Source organism: Cryptomeria japonica, chromosome 8, assembly GCF_030272615.1.
Source record: "Cryptomeria japonica chromosome 8, Sugi_1.0, whole genome shotgun sequence".
Classification (NCBI taxonomy): domain Eukaryota; kingdom Viridiplantae; phylum Streptophyta; class Pinopsida; order Cupressales; family Cupressaceae; genus Cryptomeria; species Cryptomeria japonica.
In genome coordinates, this window is record NC_081412.1 from 113,935,184 (window position 1) to 113,956,463 (window position 21,280).

Here is a 21,280-nt window from a genome sequence, read left to right on the forward strand (position 1 = left end):
TGGATAGGTCTAAGGTCAGGGTAGGTCCAGTTTGATGGTTTTCTTGTTAGAGTCCTGTTTGCTTCCAAGTCTGAGTCGATTGAGCAAAGTCAGTGATCAGAGGGAGATCGGAGTGGTTATTTTAGAAACTGATGAGCGAATGCACCTGATGATGATTGAAAGAGTTTTGCAAGAAGGAAATGAAATGAACCAAGGTGAGGAACTAGTCAAGAGGATGAATTTCGCTCCTGACCCTTCCAAAGGGTCTAGAGCGAAATTTTTGAAAGCTCTCATTTTTACTTGGCTAAAGATAGGATCTTGATGGGGATGCGTGAAGAAAGGTTTGTGTTCGCCTATCAAGGAGGATTAGAGTTCAAAAGGTCAAGAATCAAGCTAAAATCTTGATTTTCGCTCGTGACCCTTCCAAAGGGTCCAAAGCGAAAATCCTTCTAGACCACCTTTTCTTCTCAGTTTTGGCTAAGTGTTGCTTTCTAGAGCATGTTTGAGGGTGAATTGATTTGATCTTGCCTTGAGATGGAGTTGGTGGATTTTTGAAGGACAAGATTTTGACCTAAAGGAGAATTTCGCTCCTGACCCTTCCAAAGGGTCCAGAGCGAAATTCATCATAAACCTTGTTTCTTGACTTGAATGGATTGGAAACCTTGCTCCAAATGTGGATGATGATCTAATTTTGCCTTGTGAAGTGGTTTGAAACTTGAAAAATGAGCAATTTTAGCCAGGAATGAGATTTTCGCTCCTGACCCTTCCAAAGGGTCCAAAGCGAAAATCTTCCTAAAGCTCATTTCATCTAAAGATTGGCTAATTTTTTATTTGCAGGGTATCTTGGAAGGGAGCTTGGACATTCTTATTGCCTTTGAAAGGTTTTCAAGCGTTGAAAATGAAGGATTTTGGACCAAAAAGGGAAATTTCGCTCCTGACCCTTCCAAAGGGTCCAAAGCGAAATTCCTAAAAGCTCTTACTTTTGCAATAAAGGAAATCAAGTTTTGATTTGTTATGGCATGGATGGAAGGAAAATGACTTGCTTTTGCCTCTTGAGGTCGTTTTGGAAAGTAGAAATGAAGGATTTAGCCCAAAAAGGGATTTTCGCTCTTGACCCTTCCAAAGGGTCCAGAGCAAAAATCTCTCTAAGAGACATCTCTTACCTTATTTGGCCAAAACTTGATGTCCAAGGCATGATGAGATGAAGTATGAACAAGATCTAGCCTTTGGGGATGTTTAGAAGTTGTGAAAATGAAGGATTCTAGCTAGGAAAGGAAATTTCGCTCCTGACCCTTCCAAAGGGTCCAAAGCAAAAATCCTAAAACCTACTTATTCCTTTCAAATTTGTGCTAAGACAAGGCCAGACTAAGGTAAGAAATGCCCTTGAGACTGCCTTTGAGTTGATGTTTGTTTCAAAAGTGATGATTTTTAGGCCAAAGGAGGAAATTCGCTCCTAACCCTTCCAAAGCGTCCAGGGCGAAAATCCTAAAATCTCCTATTTTGCCTTGCAAAACCAAATCAAACTTGGATTGGGTGAAAGAAGAAAACTATTTCCTAGCCTGGTGAAGTAGATTGAAGTTGGAATGATGAAAAATGAGCTACAAGCAAAGAAAATCGCTCCTGACCCTTCCAAAGGGTCCAGAGCGAAAAACACTAAAGTCGCCTTTTCCTTCAAGGTTTGAGTAAAACTAGGCCTGGATTGCAGTGAAAGAAGCTATTTGGAATGCCTTGGAAAGATTTGGACCTTCAAAAAACGTGAATTTTGAGCTCAAGAGAGAATTTCGCTCCTGACCCTTCCAAAGGGTCCAGAGCGAAATTCTGGATAGGTCCTGTCCCTGGCTAGGTTACTGAGCAAAATTGACCTTTTTCGCCTTGTGAAGATCAAACCAATGCTAGTAAGTTGGGAAGTGGGTTCAAACTGAGCGAATTTTAATGAATTGAAGTGAAGGAGATTGGAAAATTGGCCTGAGAGATGAATTTCGCTCCTGACCCTTCCAAAGGGTCCAGAGCGAAATTCCTAAAAAGCAGTGTTTCCTTCAAAATCCTGTTGAGCCAACTCAGTGGTTGAGATGAATAGACCCTGGAGATTGCCTTGGAGAAAGTTAATGATCAAGCAAAGATGAATTTTGACCTAAAAAGAGAAAATCGCTCCTGACCCTTCCAAAGGGTCCAGAGCGAATTTTCTCAAAACCTATCTTTTCCCTCAAATTTATGCCAAGTCTAGTGTGGGTCAAGATTAGAGGTGCCTCTGGGCATGTCCTTGAATGGTCAACAATTATCAAGTTTGAAGGAATTGAGCCAAATGATGAAAATCGCTCCTGACCCTTCCAAAGGGTCCAAAGCAAAATACCTATTTTCACCCAATTTACTCATGTGAAGAGCTAAAAATTGAAATCCAAGACTTTGTTAGGCCAAAACAAGCGTAAGCTCGCCTTCCGGAAGATTTAGAGGTGAAGAAAATATGGTATTCATGGCCTAGTCAGGGAAATCACTCCTGACCCTTCCAAAGGGTCCAGGGCAAAATCCTCAAAAACACCTATTTTTCATCCTTGTTAGATTGAGTCAAGGGCAAGTTGCAAAATTGTGAAGACAAGGACATGGGAGATTGCAAATTTAGGTTGAAAAGATTTTGATTCATGAAAGTGAACAAGCCTAGAAAAGGGGTCCAAACAAGCCTTGAAAGGATTTAGACCTACATCACTTTGGGTATTTTTAATGCCCAAGGAGAATAAAAAATTCATCAAGCCTTAATCAAGCTTTGATATTCTTAAGCTAGCCTATAAATTTTCACTAAAATTAGCCTATTACAAGACATTTGGGAGGCTGAAACAAGTTTGCCATGAATTAAGGCATTCATAATTTAATTAATTAATTTCTAAGCCTTGAAATAAATGAAAAATCCACCCTTGAAGCTTTGGAATTAATTTTAAAAATAAAAATTATGATTGAGCGCTCAATACTTATTATTTTCCCTTTATTTGCCAAGTCGGCCATCCTTTAAAAGGGGTTTTATTTCATTTTATTTCATATTTGTCAAGTCGGCCTCAAGGAGAATTAGGTTGAGCGCCCTATATAAGGGAGGGGTATTTTGATGAATTTAAATCATTCATTCATTGTTCTCATGCGAACTTGAAGAGCAGATCTAGAGGAGCGAATTTCTTGCTAGTTGGAGGTTAATTTCCAGAATTTGCCAAGTATTTGAAGGCTAGTAGAAGGCGAAATTCTTTTGAAGGCTGATTGGAGCATAATTCATCTAAAGGAAGACCAGAAATTCAGATCAAACATCCTTGCCCAGCAAATTCATCATCTTCCTTCTTTCATTTTTTCAAGGTTGATAGCTAAAATCAAAGGAAGAGGTGTCAAATGGCGACCCCCAAGGCCGAAGGATCCATTACTCAACAGGCTCTCATCAAGGAGGATCAGAGGAATGACGAATTGAAGACCAGGATTGTGTCCAAGTGGAGTAATATCGGAGACACCAACCTAGGAAACTTCAATGTGAAGAAGTTTCGAGAAGCGCCCTACATCGACAAGCCATCACCAGTTGCAAAGAGGATAATTGAGAGTGGCATCATCAAAGCTGCAAGTTTCCCTCCCGCAGTCAAGTGTCATGAGTTGATGATTGAGTGTGCCCGGCACTATGATTCACACTCAAGGACGATCGTGGCCGAGGATGGAACTATCTTAGCCTATGTTTCGGAGGAAGCTATAAGTGAAATTTTTCATCTCCCGGAACATAGAGACATGGTCTACAAAAGTCTAGAAGGAGCTAGGTCGATCTATGAGGATGATCCTGATTCCTTCTTGAACTTCATAAACAAGAAATGGCTACTCAAGAGCAGACCTCGCCTGAACAAGATTCCCAATACACCGCACAGAATCGACTTCCAAGAAGAGTTCAAGGATTTGATCACCTTGCTCAATCGGGTCACAGGTGCTTCTCAAGCTTTCTTCTTTGATAAATGGATGTTCTTCTTCATACAACTGATTGTCCAAGGAAAGGGAATGCTTAATTGGGCTAGAACCATTAGCAACAGCCTGGACGTGCAGTTGAGAAGACTAAGGCCTACCAAGTCATTCCACATGAGTTCATATGTTGTATATGCCTGATCAGAGGTTTTGAGTATGCAGGACTACCTCACAGAGGAGTTGTTGGAAGAGGACCCGGAGAAATAAGAGTTTGTGATTCTTATGTTCAACTACATCATCCGCCCAGAAGTGACTACAAGCCAGTCAATGACACCTTCACGATGAATATTACCAGGATATTGCAAGGTGGGATTCACAATCAACTATCTCTAGACACACAAGAGCTCGTGAAGAAGCATGGTGCATGGTTCATTCAGTTTCCAAAATTCACATACATCAGAGTTCATGGGTGTCCTTCACGTCCCTACATGTTGCCAAGATATCCTACTGACAGGATAGTACTACTTGAGGTGACTAGGCAGTTGGCAGCTTATGCGAAGGCATCCAGACATAAGCATGAAAATGGAATTCCCGTGCCCATCATACTAGGGAACTCAATTGAAGTGTGTCCTAATACTCAAGCCGCGGAAGAGGCAGAGAAGGAATTATCTCTATACTCATTCACATCCTTTGCCTCGAGAGAGAATTTTGATCCTCATGGTCATATAGAAGAAACAGTCGGGAAGAAGTACAAGCATGAGTTTCAGGTGGAGGACTTTTGGGTGAATGTCCAAGATGATGTTGAGGTCAAAAGAAAGATGCATTCCAGGTTACCCTTGGATCTCATCAGGAAATGCAAAATTTATAGAGTAGCCGATCAAGCCTAGGATAATGGTAGATACCTCCAGTCATCCTATGAGAAGGAAGACAAAGAAGGGAAGATAGATTGGAATGAGCCCGAGGTTTTAGACCTGAGAGCTTTGACGGCTCCCGTTTTATCCTGCACTCGCAGATGGGTGGATGTACAGCATCAAAAGTTGAAGGAGCAGAATGTATCTATGACATTCAACTTGGAAGCAAGACCAAAAGAAGGAGAGGCAAGTGTGAGTGAGAATACTTCTCATTCCAAAGGCTCAAAGAGGAAAGAAGGACCTGAGAAGAGAGAACCTTCCAAGAAGAAGCAGAAAACGAATCTTGATCGCCCACCAAGCACATCTTCTAGGCATGAAAAGGAAGCAAGTCAAGGAGAAGATCAGAGGCAAATAATATATGAAATTGATGAGTCTATGGAATCCATGGTATAGAATGATAAACAAGGCAAAGGACAGACACCCCAGCATTCATCAAGTCAATCTCCCCAAGTTGGTGCTAATGAGCAACATGAAGAAAAGAATGATGATGAAGCAACATCTCCTTTCCGAGAAGATAGACCTCTACCTAAAGAAATACAAGTGAGGGAAACAAGATCTGCCATTCCGGATTGGCTGAAAGAGAGGCTGACAAGGGTAGTTGTGGTTGACGAGGAAGAAGATGTATTTGACTTGGAAAGCCTTATAGGAAATTCTCATGAAGTAATAGAGAAGAAGAAGGCCACAAAGATGTCAAAGGTAATTAGAGATGAGACAGGATCCAGAAAAGTGCAAATAGCTACACCAGTGGTGGGCAAATATGAGGATGAGATTCTAGCAGAAGAATACGATCTAGAAACATTTGATCTTGGTCCACTTACCACCGAGCAGGCTATGGAAGAAGCAATTGATTCATTGAAAACACTCAAAGACAAACTCAAAGAAGAAGTGGAAAAGAATAAGAAGCTTGAAAAGGAGGTCAGTGCTTGGAGGAATTATTTTAGCCATCTTAACCAGCCTTTGAGACGACAGGATCCAGCAATATCTCCTTTACATGCACTTCCTCTTGAATCAATAAGTGAGGCAGAAAGGGCGAAGAACTTAGTTCAACTCATGAGTTCTTGGATTGATGAATCTCACAAGGTAGCCGTTGAATTTGCAACAAGAATGATGAAGACAGTTCATCGAGCTATCCAAGTCCTTGAGATTATCCATAATCTAATGATAATTGTGGCTGCATTCACTCACACTAGAAATGTTATCATCCCAGTCTTACAAGTGATAAGAGAAACACCAAGACGGATTCTGACGCAAGAAAAGATAATGGATGGAGGAACCCATAGCCTCCTACAGTGGTCAGCTCTGCTCCAGATGAAGGAAGTCCTTTTTGAAGACGTCAACACCAGATGCAGCCGAGTTGAAGGCATCATCCATCCAATTCAAGACAAGGTGTTTGAGGTGTTGTGTACCATCCTTGACAGGCGGATCGAGATCGAGACAGATGTGGACATCCAAGAGTTGGAGGACAGAATCAAGGTCATCTTTTGCAAGGAAGAAAACATCGTCACAGAAAGGCAACGAGATCAAATGTATGCTACTTTCCTGATTGAGAAGATCAAAGAACTTGAGCCTGGGTGGGAGACGACTCTTCTCACTGCTTTTGATCAAGTCCTTCATTTGGAAGAACGAATGAAGAATCTTCCTGAGATTCCCATTGCTGAGATTGAGGGAATTGTGTCCAGATTCATTGAATATGCTAGAAAAGAGCATAGGAAAGGGAACAAAGTTCTAGATGAAAAGTTGTTATAAGATGATGTGGCAACTTAATTCCTATTGGTCTATGTCTCCTCGGTATTTGTGCCAATTTTGTATTGGCTATGGATTAATAATGTTTATCTAAATGGGGACTTTTTTGTAACAAACCCTAATTAGGGTTTAGGTGTCAAAATCTCAGCCATTGATCTTCTTTTGATCCGGGCCATTCATTGTACTTGAGGATGCTATATAAGCCCTCGCTTATTTCATTTTAAAGAGTTAGAGACAGAGAGAAAGTTAAAAAAGTTGGAGAGAAATAAGTTTAATTTTGTTAGTCGCAAATTTGAGTAGTGAAGAGAGAAAGTTGAACAATTGTTGTTTATTTGGCTATGAGATCAATGAAATATTGAAGTTATGGTGTTTTGTTGCAATCCTTGTGGCTATCTTCATGGTTGTTTATCTTCTTGAATCACTCTTAGTAGAAGTATCATTTAGATTTTAAGTTTGAAGGACGAATGTTGTGCCTGATCTTTGATAAGACTCACATTCCAAACCACTAGCTTCTTACTAATTGTAAGAACGCCTTGTGTGGTCAACTGGAAACATTGAAATTGATTAAGAGTTCAATTATCATTGGAAGTATTGGTACGTATCTCCTTGATAGTATCTACCTCCTTGGTGATTCGAAAATCGTTGAATACCCTTAAAAGATCACACCAATTCCAGTGGAGTTGTAATCCTTTGGCAATACTGAAATTGGTAGAATCTTATTAAGACCAGCCTTCATCAAGTCATTCTTAGGATTAGTTTAGGTATCTCTTCCTTGAAACCCCTTAACCTTTGATCTTTTTGAAAATCTGTTAGTATTAGGAAAATCCTGTTCCTCATTTGGAAAGATAGTAACACGGACAAGCTTTCTTTGAAAGTACGTAAGGCCCCTTGAAGAAACAGCAAACACAACGACCATTGGTGCGTATCCGCGAGTAGAGATCCTACAAAGCAGAACCTTGAAGTCCTTCCGATTGATCCTTTTTGCGATATCTTCAGCATTCGGAGACTTTACTCAAGAGAGGATAAGATACCTCTGGGTATTTTATTCTGTGTTTGGTCGTGTACAAAATACACATCAACAAGTCCAGTGAACAAAATTTCAATATCAGTAATTAAATATATTATTGTGAATGCTAAGTGTTGTGGGTTTGTGTATTCAACTTAGAAAAAAAAAACTTAAATTACATTTCCCTGCTGATTTGCAACACCCTAGTTATAATATCAGTTTTTCCATTTGTAAGTTACTCTGAAACTCTTCATTCTGGCTGCTGATTCTCTCTGCTTATCATGTCTCTAAGTTTTCCATCAACAATGGTTTGGGTTGGGTTACATATTTTCCATAATGAATGATAGATTTGAAGAAATCCATTATAAATTCCAACAATTCATATCTTTCTCTGCAGTCATGAATTTGGGTAGGTGCATTAAACAAATCAGCTAATAGATAGATATAATAACATACTGGTTGTGAGGATGTTTAGAGGTGTTAATTTTGGGGTTGGATCATGTTAAAATTCAGGCATATAATTATTTTTTTACACTAGCGATATATCTCCATTGACGTTAGTATCAAACATTTCTAATAAGATAGCTGAAATAAAAATAGTTCAAACAACTCGTCCCTTCAACTACATTGATTATTGTAATGAAAACTGTATTTTATTATGGTGTGAGCAGCGAGCTGCTAAATGAGTCTTGATTAGTTAAAATGATATATGTTCGGACATGAAATGGTTAATCTATTGCACATACAAATTTGCTAAGGATTACTACCTTATAAGGTTGGAAGTGAGATGATTGATCTAAAAAAAATGGAGGATTTAGTTGATATTACTTTCAACTAAGAGTCATTGGAAAGCATGTCCTTTCTTAGAACACATTATGGAGCCAATCGTATCTGAAATATAAACATAGAACAGCTGCAATACCCTTCTAAGCCAGAAATGGTAGTAGCAACCATCATTGTTGTGTTGCAAGTTGTTTACTATTGTGACCATTTCACACATCACCCCATCGCTAATGAGGACCCCCCCCCTTTTTCCGCTTTCCAGCAGCATAGGTCAATTGATGAGGGTGGCCAGCAGTCCGAGTTAGGCTCCAAAATAGATGTTTTGCCCTAGGATATGATCAAAGATCTCATTTGCAAGTAAAAGGTCAAGAAGGTTTTGACATGGTGAGAATTAGGGTTTTTGAGTGGCATAGGTCAAATTGAGAAAATGGTCACTCAAATTGCTTTCAGTGATAGACAAATGGTGAAGTATCATAGCATTGGGCACGTTAGGGTTTTGAGATGAAAATTTGACCAAGGCATGAATTTGCTCAAAAGCATGATCTTAATGTAGGCTTGATAAGCAGGATTAAGTTTTGCAAATGAACGGTTCTCAACCAATTTGCTTAGTTGCAATAAGGTGATCAAGATTCAACAACTAACTCTCTTGTGCAAATGAGTGTCAAAATGCCGCCCTATCTAGTATTAGTGCAATTCAACCTACAAATGCAACCACCCTAAGCCTGATTTAGGCAAGTTTCATTTTGTAAATGAAAAATCCTACACCGCCAACCTTACGCAAATGAGGCATTAAAAGCCGATTTCATTAGTTGCAATTAAGCAATCAAAAATTGATCAATCAAATCTTCGTATGCAAAGGAAGATCAAAAAGCCGATTTTGCAAATCAAGGGTAAAAGACCGCCAAAGTTTGATTGTGCAAATGACTAAGTAGAGCATACCCAAGTTATGCAATTGGACTATCTAATGCCGCCACAGCAAAAGCTACTTTGTGCGAATGAAAGCCTAAAGACCGAAATTATGGTGCAACGCAAGCCTAAATTGCCAACCTAGACTAATCAAGTAAGCTAACTAGTGCATTCAAACTTTAACTTGCCAATTTGTTAATACAAATGAACACCCAACGGCCGCCTAAAGCATAGCATGCAAATGGATTAATTAAGGCCAACTTGATCATGTATGCAAATGAGAGACAAAGCCTCGCCAAGATCTTATGCAAATGAAGATGCAAACACCGATCAAACATAGTGTGCAAATAAAGGAGACAAGGCCAAAATTTGTAAATGCAAATGGACAAATAAACACCACCTTGACTTGGTGTAATGAGGCAATTAACAATTAAACAAGCAAAATAGTCCAAAGTAAATCAAATTGTGCAAACAAAGATCAAAATGCCAATTGTCCAAATGAAGTTCAAGATGCCAAAGTCATGATACAATTGAAATGACAAAAGTCTGAAATGCAAACAAAGCCATTTAGGCCCCCTAAATCATAATACAAATGAATCACTTAAGACCGATTCAAATGATGTAAATGAGCAAGAAAAGGCCGCCTAAGGTATGGTAATACAAATCAAGGGGTAAATGCCGACTAGGTTACAAATGAAAGTATAAATGCCGACCCCCTAAACACCATCAAGCAGGCAATAATATTAAGTCGGCTATCAATTTGAATGATGTAAAGTGCTCAGCAAGGAAAAGGAAATTAAAAACATTTTAAATATTTGGGCAAGTCAGCCTAATGAGGTCAAGATGAAAAGATACAACCCTTAGCATTTAACACCTATAAAAGAAGGTATTTCATTTCAATTTAGAACCATTCAAAGCAATCAGAATTCTGATCTGCACTTGAGGACAGAACAAATTTCATCAGAAGGTAGCAATTTTTGCAACTATTTTGATCATTCCATTGATCAAAATACACTTTCAAGGCTGGTGATTCTGATTAGAAGGATTTTGAACTCATTTTCAGCCCACTTTTGAAGGCAGGCCTGGACAAGATTTGGTGGAATTTTGTATGTCATCAGAACTGTAGTAGCATCAAGAGTAAATTTAATCAGATCAGACCTCAAACACTTGGTGAAATTTCATTTGTTGACAATCTCAAGAAACCCTAGGTCTATGATTTTGCTATAAGTACTTAAGGAATCTGAGTTATTTGTCCAATTCCAGGTCTGATCTGTTCTCCCAAGTGCTGTAGCTTTCATTCTTTTCGGGACAAGTTGAATTGCTTATTTTAGTCAAGGTATGTGAAATGATTGATAGGCCTGTCCTTGTTAGGTGAAGTCTTGGTCATGAAGTTAATTGATTCTCATTCTTTACTTTACCAGAAACTTCATTTACATTTCAATTAAGACTTGAACCTGAAAGAGGAAATCTGACTTAACAATCAATCAATCACTAAAACTCAAAGCTATATCTATTTTGTGACAAAAGTTATCTTGCTTGTAGAAAAATGTCTGGAGCAAAGACCGGAGGAAACAGAAGGCAGACTCAAATAAAGAATGAATTCAAAGGTGTGCTCTTCAAGACCAAGCTCTCCTCCAAATGGCAAAAGATTGGTGATACCAACCTTTGGGCACATAGATGTTGATGACTTCCAGGATCGAGTGTTCGGGAAAGGCAAATACAGCACTTCCAAGATGGCAAAGAAGCTCACAAGGAATGGTATTTCTCACATAGCTGGCTTTCCACCAGCAGTCCAATGCAGCAAACTAATCATCAAGTGTGCTAGGCAATACAACCCTGAGCTGAGGCAGATTGTAGCACCAGATGGCAAGAAGTTAGTTTACCTCATAGAGATATTAGTGGCTGAGGTATTCAATATACCTGCATATGATACCATGGTTTACAAGAGCAAAGATGACGCCTTAGCCCTATATGAAAGCAAACCTGAAATGCATGATGATATCCTCAGCAAGGATTCGATCAAAGAGCCTAGAAGCAGTCACAAGAGACTACCCAAGAAGACACTTCTCAAATCAGATTTCAAGGATGGGTTTGCTGAGTTGGTGATGATGCTGAACAGAGTAATGGGATCGCCTCAAGCTGCATCATATGAGCCTTGGATGTGGTACTACATCGAAGAGTTTGCTAAAGGAGCTAACATCATCAATTGGGCAAGGTTGGCAAGTGATAATTTGCATGAACAGTTGACGAATGTAGAACAAACGAAAACTTTCTATATGAGTTCATATGTGGTATACATTTTAGCTAGATATGGTAAATACAAGGGACTGAATTGTAGAGCACCAGTTGGGCCAGCTGAAGGGCAAATGTTAGCATATGATGCATATCCAAAATTGCATTTGAGTAATAGTGTTGCTCACTACAGAAGAGTGAATGATGCCTTCACCATGCACATTGTAAGAACGTTACAAGGAAGCACTCATATCAGATTATCCAAAGAGGCTATGAAGTTAATAAAGAAATATGGTTTTTGGTACACTCAATTCCCAAAATTCACTTACTTAAGAATACAAGGATGCTCTTCATATGCCTACCGCCTTCCTAGATATCCTACGGATAGAATGGTGTTGTTAGAAGTATCTAGGCAATCGCTAGAATATGATGCAATTGAGAAGAGAAGGAAGAAAGCAAAAACTACCTTCCCCATCATGATAGGGAATTCATTTGAAACATGCTCCACCATATCGGCAACACAAGGATTGGAAGAAGAACTGCAATACTACAATCTCAAGACACATACCTCAAGGAGTAATTTTGGTCCCTACCACAAAATCGAGAATGTGAACAAGGAAAGATTTCATCATTTCATGCATGTTGAGATCATTGGGCCGATTCAGTTTATGACTATGAGATAAGAGAAAGGGCATATTCAAGGCTATCTCTTAAATTGATCAGACAGAAAAAAGTGTTGCAAGTGCCAAACCAGCTCAAAGGGAATGAAAATGTTATATTACCGCATTTCAGAAAGGAGGACAAGCCTCTTTCTTCATTAGCCTAGTCCATCCCTAAAGTTACTCAACCTAAAGCAATCAATCAAATAGTGATAGACAACACTAAAAAATGGATACTTTATCAAGCTAACAAGTTAAGGGTGAAGGGCATTAAATTGACATTTGATCAAATGGACAATGAAGAATCATCATCCTACAAATATGAGAATTCAGAAGAATCTGAAGGTGAAAGCATGGAGAATGAAACAAACACACAAGATGAGAGAAATCAGAAAGATACTCCCGAAAGTTCACAAGCTCAAGCAAAGAAAAGGAAGGGAATGCAAGATGATTCAGCCCAGCGGAAGAAACAAAAGTCAGCAAGTACCCAATCTGTTGATTTTAATACTTTCAGATTAATATATACTCAAAAATCAGAATTTAGTTTCTAACTAGGTTGATTAGTTGAAAGATTTAGAGATTTCTAGATTTAGGCATAACCCAGAAATGAACAAAAAATAAGAACAAGACATGGTTACCCTGGGAAAACCTCCTAGGAGGAAAAACCCAGCCAGAAAAGATCCTCAAATCTGACTATGGATTATAGTCATATAATGATTACAACACTTATCTCAAGTACTTGAAGATTTTTGCACTTAGGGCTGATAAGGTCTTCAACAAGTCTGCACTTTCATGAGCATCAAGTCTTCAAGTCTGCCCCCTTTAACACATCAAACAGTAATCAAGTCCACACCCTAGATCTGCATTTTATTGCATCTTAAGTCTGCGCCTTTGCTTGAGACTGGACTGCAACTTTAGCACCTTGGACCTAGATCAGTTCGCCCTCCTTATGATGGTATTTGCACTTGAAATTCACACCTTTAATAACAGATATAATTCGCTAATATTGCTCCTTCAAAGTTCGCATTTAGGCAGATGTATTTTTCGCATAGAAGGATCTTGTGAGTGAATAATAATGTGAAGTTGTCATTTATTTATATGTGGAGCAAAGTCTTAGTTAGGTTGGCTTTACTTTATAATTAACTTTTATTTATTATTTTCCCTCTTAGCGAATTGCCTTGATAGAATAGGGTCAGCCCTATTTAGGAACACGTTGAGTGTGGCGTGAGGTTTAAGGAGTGTCGTGAGGTATAGGGCCCAGCCCTACACGTTGAAGAAGGGGCCAGCCCTTTGGGCGGATTCCAATGTTGCCTAAGGCAATTGGAATCCGCCTATTCCTTCCTAATTACAATCAACACTCCCTCTTAATTAGGGAGGAGAAACAAAACCATAATCTTCCATCTTGCACACAAGCAAAGAATGGATTACATAATCAGAATATTGTAGTATTTTAATTCCAGGAACAAACAAGATGTCACTAAGGTGAAGTGAAATACCACAATCTAAATTTAAAGAAGTAGTGTCAGAACCTCTTACCGAATATCGAGCATCGTCACCAATTACCATGTGAAGACTGGTATCCTTTTCTACTAAGTCTGAAAGATGATCACGGTAGCCTGTGATGTGTCTGGAAGCACCACTATCAATCAGCCATGTATTACTGTCTGTCAGTGTTGGAAATAAGTCACACCCGAACCGATGATGGACCAGTCCAAGAGGGGCCAGTAGCTCAGTGGTAGAGCACTCCAGTAGCGTACGGAAGGTCCTAGGTTCGAGTCTTAGCTGGTCCATGTCTCAACATGGTATTAGAGCTAGGTCCAGGCTAGGAGCCCCAAGCACACGAGAGGTGTGGCTTAAGGGGGGGTGTTGGTGTTGGAAATAAGTCACACCCGAACCGACGATGGACTGGTCCAAGAGGGGCCAGTAGCTCAATGGTAGAGCACTCCAGTAGCGTACGGAAGGTCCTAGGTTCGAGTCTTAGCTGGTCCATGTCTCAACACAATCCACTACTAGCACTCCTTCTGTAAGAGAAGTGGATCTCTTCATGGATATCAATGCAGCTTCAAAAGAGAAGTAAACATCGCAAGAAGATGAAGGAATCACTCAAAATTTGCAAAATAGGACTGTCAATGAATCCAATAAAACCAACCAACAAAATGATGGGGAAGTCAATTTGCCACCTCGTGAGGAAGGTCCTACATATGATCAACAAACTAATATAGTTGGGGAGGTGCAAGGCATGGATGTTGATGATCAAAACCAAGAACCTCATGAAGATCCATTCATAGCCCCTGAAATAAATCAGCAGCAAACTGGATTAGAGGAAGTTGATGATCAAAGCAACCAAGTGCCCGAATGGTTGAAAGAGAGAATGAAGAAGAAGACTGTAACAAGAGTTGATGAGGTGAGAGATTTGGATACTTTGCTTGCAAGAATGGAACGGAATAAGGAAAAGAAGAAGCCCAAGAAATGCTCTAGAATTGTGAATGATGCTTCTAGTTCTCAAGTGGTGCAAGTGCTACTCCCAAAGTTGATAATCCAAGAGATCAAATTACAGCAGAAGACTATGATATAAAGGAAATAGATATTGGTCCTATCACTCAAACCCAAGTAGTTGAAGAACTTAGGGGTTCTGTTTCTAATATGGAAGAACAGTTGAGAATAGAGACTGAAAAGAGGAAACAGTTAAAGGAAGAAAACAAGCAATTGATTGATTATATACAACGTATGTCATCTCAGCAGGAGGACAATACATCCATCCCACCTCAGATACTCTCCAAAGAAGCAATTAAAGGGGTAGAAGAAACAAGGGTGACAGCACAAACTACCAAAACATGGATTGAAAATGCCTTCAAACAAGCCAGCTTATTCACTCAAGAGTTCATGCAAATATATGACAGGGTCACTACATTCTTGTGCAGGATTCAAAACATCATGGAGATATGTGATGAGTTTCAAAACATTCGAGACAAGACCATACCACATTTGCAAGCGTTGAAAGAAGTTCCTAAGCAAATGCTAATAGATGGTGGAGTTATGGAAGCAAAAGCAATATATGATTTCAATAGGTGGTATTGTATTTTGATGACAAGGAAGAAGACTCTTGATAAGACGAGATGATTGTGTTAGAATGGAAGAAACACTCAAGAGGATTCAAGATCAATTCATTATGTCAACCTGCGAAGTGTTTGTGCAAGACATGCTTGATGAAGAGGGTTTTAGTGTTGATTAATTGCATGACAAAGCGAAATCTATCTTCTTCCCAGCCATAGGTTTCTCATATGCTCTTTTGAGTGGTGTATATTCATTCATGGTATTCATGAAAGTATTTTGAAAACAAGAACTAGAATGGCAAAAGGTCTTTGCCACTTTTGCTGACACATTTGGAGGTCATCGAGTTCAAGCTTGACAATATGCCTACCCTGTCTATGGAGGGGCTTAACGCAGTTATGTCCAGGTTCATTGCATTTGCCATCACGGAGAGAGACCAAGAGAATGATCTTCTAGAAGAGAATTTGTTGCAATCCTAGTTGGCATGAATTTTGCCATTAGTTCTTTTGCATGGAATTTTGTGTCAAAAGGTGTTTATTTCCTATTGGCTGATTTTAGAAATTGGTTGGTTGGCTAAAACTAACCCTCATTAGGGTTTTAATCCTAGCCATTCATTTTAGGGCAATCTTGGCCCTCTATTTTATTTTGGAGCTCTATATAAGCTGCCATTTTTCAATTTATAAGGAGAATGGGATAGACTTGAGCAATTGTTGCTACTTTGCTGCTGGATTAAAATAGAGACATTGAAGTGTGGTGATTTTATAATCTGTCCTTGATGCGTTTGCATGGTTATTCATCTTCTCAAGTCAAAGTTTATATTTGCTTTAAGTATCTTAGTTGAATGATAGAACGTTGTGTATTATTCATGGTGAAACTCATATGTTCAAACTACTTGTGCTTAGCTGATTGTTGAGTGCTTTGTGTGGTCAACTGAATTCTCACATAAACTTAACTTCAATTATTATTCAATCATTGATATGCATTCAAATGATGGTATCTATGCTTGTTGATAGTAATTTGAAAATCATTTAATTTCCTTAAAAGATTGCATTAGCCTTTGTAGAGTTGTTCATTGTATGTCAAAGAAAAGACTAGTACAGTTTCATCAAACGTCATCTTTTGTCCTTGCATTCTTAGGCATAGTTTAGTATCTCTCAACCTTTCAAACTTTTGCATTTTTTATCAAACATCTATTAGTAGCAGCAAGAGAGACATATTGCATATCATTCGAAAAGGATTCCTTGAAACCAAGTAGACAACCTCTTAAGAAACATATACATAAGGCCCCTTGCATTACCAACAATCACATCAACCAATTGATGTATCTACACGTCAAGACCTAACTATAGAAACCTTGGAGTCAACTTGGTTAATCGTACAATTCAACATCCAAGAAGATATTGATCAAGAGAGGATAGAATACTTTTGGTATTTTATTTTATGTTAGAGGTGTCTAAAAAACACATCAACATTTACCTTATTGGCTTTGTTCAAAACATAGGCTCCCCCTTGTTAATAACAATCTAGCAACCAAAGATTGAATAGATTATGAACCCTCATGTCAAACAACACCAAAATGGGTAGTTCAACCCTAAAGATGGCCGAGTTCCTCTCTTCCAAATAGTGTTAAGCAAGGCACAGGTACTAGCTTTTACAGCTACGGATGGAGTAAGGGCTCTATGAGGGCATAGGTAGAGGTTGATGGAGTAAGGGCCCTATGAGGGCATAGGTAGAGGTTGTATACCTCAATGCATAGGCTACCCTTCTCCATCTAAGGTGATCACCGATGGAAATCTATGTACCATAAAGAGATAAGCTCATCCATGCTCAAGATTGACAGTAGTCAAGAAACATATGATGCCAGGTGACTGTTAGCCATACCGCATAGATAGTAGGATGGATTCTGCCAGGAGCATGTGGGTCTTGGGGCCAACAACATGGCGACGATGGATGTCCTTGGTTGCTTAGCCATCTGATGGACTGCAGGTACAAGAATTTCTAATGAAGCATTAGTAGGTAACATACCAAGCCTCACTAAGTAGTAGTGATATGGAATTGATACCTTACTTTACTAACGATAGGACACCCTTTGTAGCTAGTCTTAGGTGGATACCCTTTTGCTTAGCAAAATGGTATCCACATCTACTTTCTCACCACAGGCCAAAAAATCTGATTGGAGGGGTGGATAGGGATTATATCCACACTGGATGATTCGTATTGCACCTTGAGGCGAACAATGGAAGATTTAAAGAAAGAGTCTACATGACCAGACAAGCAATTATGGTATGACTCAAGTAATATTAATTGTTAGCCCCAATGATATTGTGACGTAATCAATGGGTAAAATTATATTACTTGTGTCACATTTATGGTCTATGATCTAGAGGAACTACATTGTTAGTGAACATTATGCATTGTTGATATTGAATGTACATTACTCTTTGTTACCATGTTCTTTAGAAGAAAAATAATTGTGCAGATTTGCGGTCCTATCCGGGGTTGTCATAACAAATTTTTTGTGGTTTTTTATTTTTATTTTCTGATTGTTTCTTCTTCCTTTTTTGCAGATTCCACAAGCTCCTTGTCAGGTTCATTAGTCTGCAGAAAATTTGCTAGTCACACCTTACAGACTCGACAAGAGTGCAGTTGTGTTTGAAGAGGTGCTCGCGACTTGAGGATTTTGTGCTCATTTTCATAGTTATATAGAGTTGCACGCACCACGGGCACAAGCACCGACTGCTTAACCAATCAGGTTTTAATCCTTGAAAGGTTAGTCTCAAGCACTAGGATAGAGACTGGGCATGCACGAACGGTTAAACATTCAGGCTTTTAGCCAAAGGTTAGTTTCAAGCACTATGGCACAGCCCGGGCATGCACGGACACTTAATCAGATAAGGTTTTAGCTTTAATAGGTTAGTCTCAAGCACTAGGCTACAACACGGAGGTTAACCAGCCAAAGCTTAAAAATTTTAAGGCTTAAAAGCTTAATCTCAAGCACTAGCCTACAACCCAAGGCAAATAAAGCAAAAATAAAGGCATTGAACTCGGAAAGGGAAGAAGCTTATAAACCTGTAAAGCGATCTCGTATCTTTTCAACCTGCGAAGGTTTCGAACAACATTTTTTATGTCCTCTACAGCCAAATCGTTTCCTTCATTCGTCCATTTCTGTAATACTCCAACTACATCTGCCATGAAACCTAATCGGACAAAATCTTTCTTGGAAATACTTTTCCCAGATTCCGGCGCTGGCCACGTCTTCGACAGTTCGTCTTCATCGCTAACAGAACCCTTGTCCGCAAGTGTTTTCGACCAAAATGCCCTTGAAAAGAAGGGCAAATTTAATGCGTTGCTTTCACTATACAGACGCCTTTCTCTTTCTGCTGTAAAGGCCGGTTGCAGGTTGTAGGTTCGAACCCTGGTAGAAAACGCTTGGCTTGAACTCACTAAGCACTGTGCCCTTTGTCTTACAAACCTGCAAATAAATCGTACGGATTTAAAAAATAAAGAGAGGATTTGACACAGCTTATTCAGATAAGATGAGTAGGAACTTTGGGCTATTTGATAAATATAGTCAGTGGCATTGTTACCATTTGCGGCCATTTGAGAAAATGCGAGACCTCATTATTAGCCCTGCTAAACGCTTAGATGTTACACAGTCTGCTCCACTGAGAATACCTATTGCTTTCAATTTAGAAATGATAATGAGTAGTTTAGGGTTCTGATAAATTTAACAGCAATGTCGACATTTGATGCCTTTGAGCTCCATTCCCTGTGCCTGCCCAGTGCCAAGGGCAGGGTTTAACAATTTGCCTAGGTTTGAAGGTTTAGGCAATTGTTTTTTTTATTTTTTTATTTTTTTTAATATTGGAAAGAAAATTCAGTTAAAAAACTAAAATATCTATCTTTAAAGAATATATCTAAATTATGGCCTGCTAATGGGCTTTTGAGGGCTAATCCTTAGAGGATGGGTGAAGCAAGAGAGGAGTGGGACCCGTCAAATAAGGGTTGAACTAAGGTCAATTTTGATGGCGCTTGGAGGGGAAATTCAGGGATCTTTGGAGCTGGGGTAATAGCCCGAGATGATTGTGGCAACATTCTAGTCATAGGAGCTAAAAGATTGGTGGATGGATCGAACAACGATGTTGAGTGCAAAGTGGCTTTAGAAGCCATTCTCATGGCTAAGAAAATGGGAGTGGAGAAACTCCATTTGGAGGGAGACTCTCAGATTGTGGTGAACAGGATAGCTAGAGGTCGAATGGAGGCATGGCATTTAGACAAACACGTTCGAAGAATGAAACTTCTTCTGTGTGGGTTTGAAGACTATAAGGTGACTCACGTTCTCAGAGAAGCAAATGTGGAGGCTGACAAGCTTTCAAATGTGGGAGCGAATGGTTCATTGGAAAACAATTTTAGACTATTTGAGGAATTTCGATATGTTAGTTCTCATGATTTTGGTTGAATTGCTTAAACTTAGGGAAGTGAACCCGAGTTGTTTTTGATGTGGTTGATGTTGACACTGACCTTGTGGGAAGTAATGGCCCTCATGGATTGTGATCTACAAATATGTTGCAAGTGGCCTTAGCGGCGATGGAGTGATGATGGGGGCAATCGGTGAGTTGGCCTGGTGATGATGTTTGGTTTGATGCAATTCGTGTGGAGCAATCATGTCATCTAATGGTGGTGGCTTTTTAAGGCCTTGGATTTTGGTTCCCTGGCATTTCGTAGTTGCCGGTTTATGGTGTTGGTTGTGTGTGTAGGTTTTGGTGAAGAGGCGAGATAGGATGGAGGCAAATTTTTCCTTGACAACAGACAGTCAAATGCTAGCATTTCGCAGCCTGATCTCGAGCAACAGGCTAACGAATGTATTCAAGGTGGATGGGGATGAATTTTGGAGGGTAGTGCGGTTGATTTTTGGGGAGGAATTTATGGTATCTGACTGTCAGCCTCAAACTAACCTCGACATTTCGTCGTTGTTCGTTGCTCTGACCTTGTCAGTGGGTAACTCGACGGAGGAGGTGCAGAAGGTTGCATCTTTGGTGTTGCGACCCAAATGGGCGAGAGGTTTGAATGAAGTGGTGGCCCAAGCTATTGTTGGCAAAGGGCTGAAGATGATGGAAGAGCCGTGGCGGAGGATTGGCGTAGAAATGGGGGAGTTGCAATCGTTCATAATTTGGTCAGCATCTCAACCTGTTGAAGTTCAATTTGAGAACACAAGAAAGGGATGAAGGGAGGTTGTGCAGTATGTGCGAGAGTTGGGGCCGACTAAGCGAGTGAAGATTTGTGGGAAGAAGACCCCAATTCAGTCTGATGCTCCTCTGGACGAGGATGGGAGGCCTATGATCTGCCATTAGATTCCACGGAAGCATGTGAAGGTGGTGGAGCGTGGTTCACTGCGTGGTGGCAAGCTGAGAACATTGCCAGGTGGAGGGAGAGAGATGCATGATGCAGGGCCCAGCCGGGGTATTCCAAACTTCTCAAGGGAAGAGGCCTTGGGATGGTTTCTATAGATAGGTCCTTTGGGACTGTGGGGTTTTTTGGGGGCATGTGTATGTATGGGTGGTTTTTTTAGTGGCCGGTCCTGTAGGTCAGGTGTCTTTTTGGGTTTTGTTGGTTTTGTAGGGGCGAGACCCCATATAGTGACAGACTGTTTATCAACATTTTGGATGTAAATCTTTCCTATTTTAAGCAATATATTATCCTGGTTATCGATCAAAAAAACAAAAATATATATCTAAATTATGTCGTAGATATTATATTTGTTTATTATTTTACTTTAAAAAATAATATATTATTACATTTTTATTATTAAACTATTGACCAAAGCAAAAAACATTTATTAAGACTGCATTATTATTATTATATTATCATATCATTATATTTTTATTTTATATTCATTTTTAATCTTATCGTTGAAAAAAAGAGTGGATTTTATGTAGGGACACTTTCAGTCCTTGGTAATATTATTTATAATCTTGTTTATTTCTTAAAGTCATGTAATTTTCATAGTCTATAATGTTAACAAATATTGATTTTTGGATTGCATTGTGTCAAATTTTTCACATGATCCATCATCAATGTTTTTGCTCTTTAGCTATTGCTTT

At 39.4% G+C, this 21,280-nt stretch overlaps 1 protein-coding gene across 1 annotated transcript in view; it reads right to left on the reverse strand.

Moving 5' to 3' along the window:
* LOC131031268 (large ribosomal subunit protein mL101 (rPPR4)) overlaps positions 1–19,015 on the reverse strand; it is a 38,475-nt gene extending 19,460 nt beyond the window's left edge. The window contains exons 1-2 of the mRNA XM_057962342.2: positions 18,767–19,015; positions 18,249–18,651 (exon numbers count right to left, since the gene is read on the reverse strand). Coding sequence (XP_057818325.1) covers positions 18,249–18,651; positions 18,767–18,801 — 438 coding nt within the window. The 5' untranslated portion in view covers positions 18,802–19,015. The remainder of the gene's footprint in view (positions 1–18,248; positions 18,652–18,766) is intronic.
* Between the last annotated feature and the right edge of the window lie 2,265 nt (positions 19,016–21,280).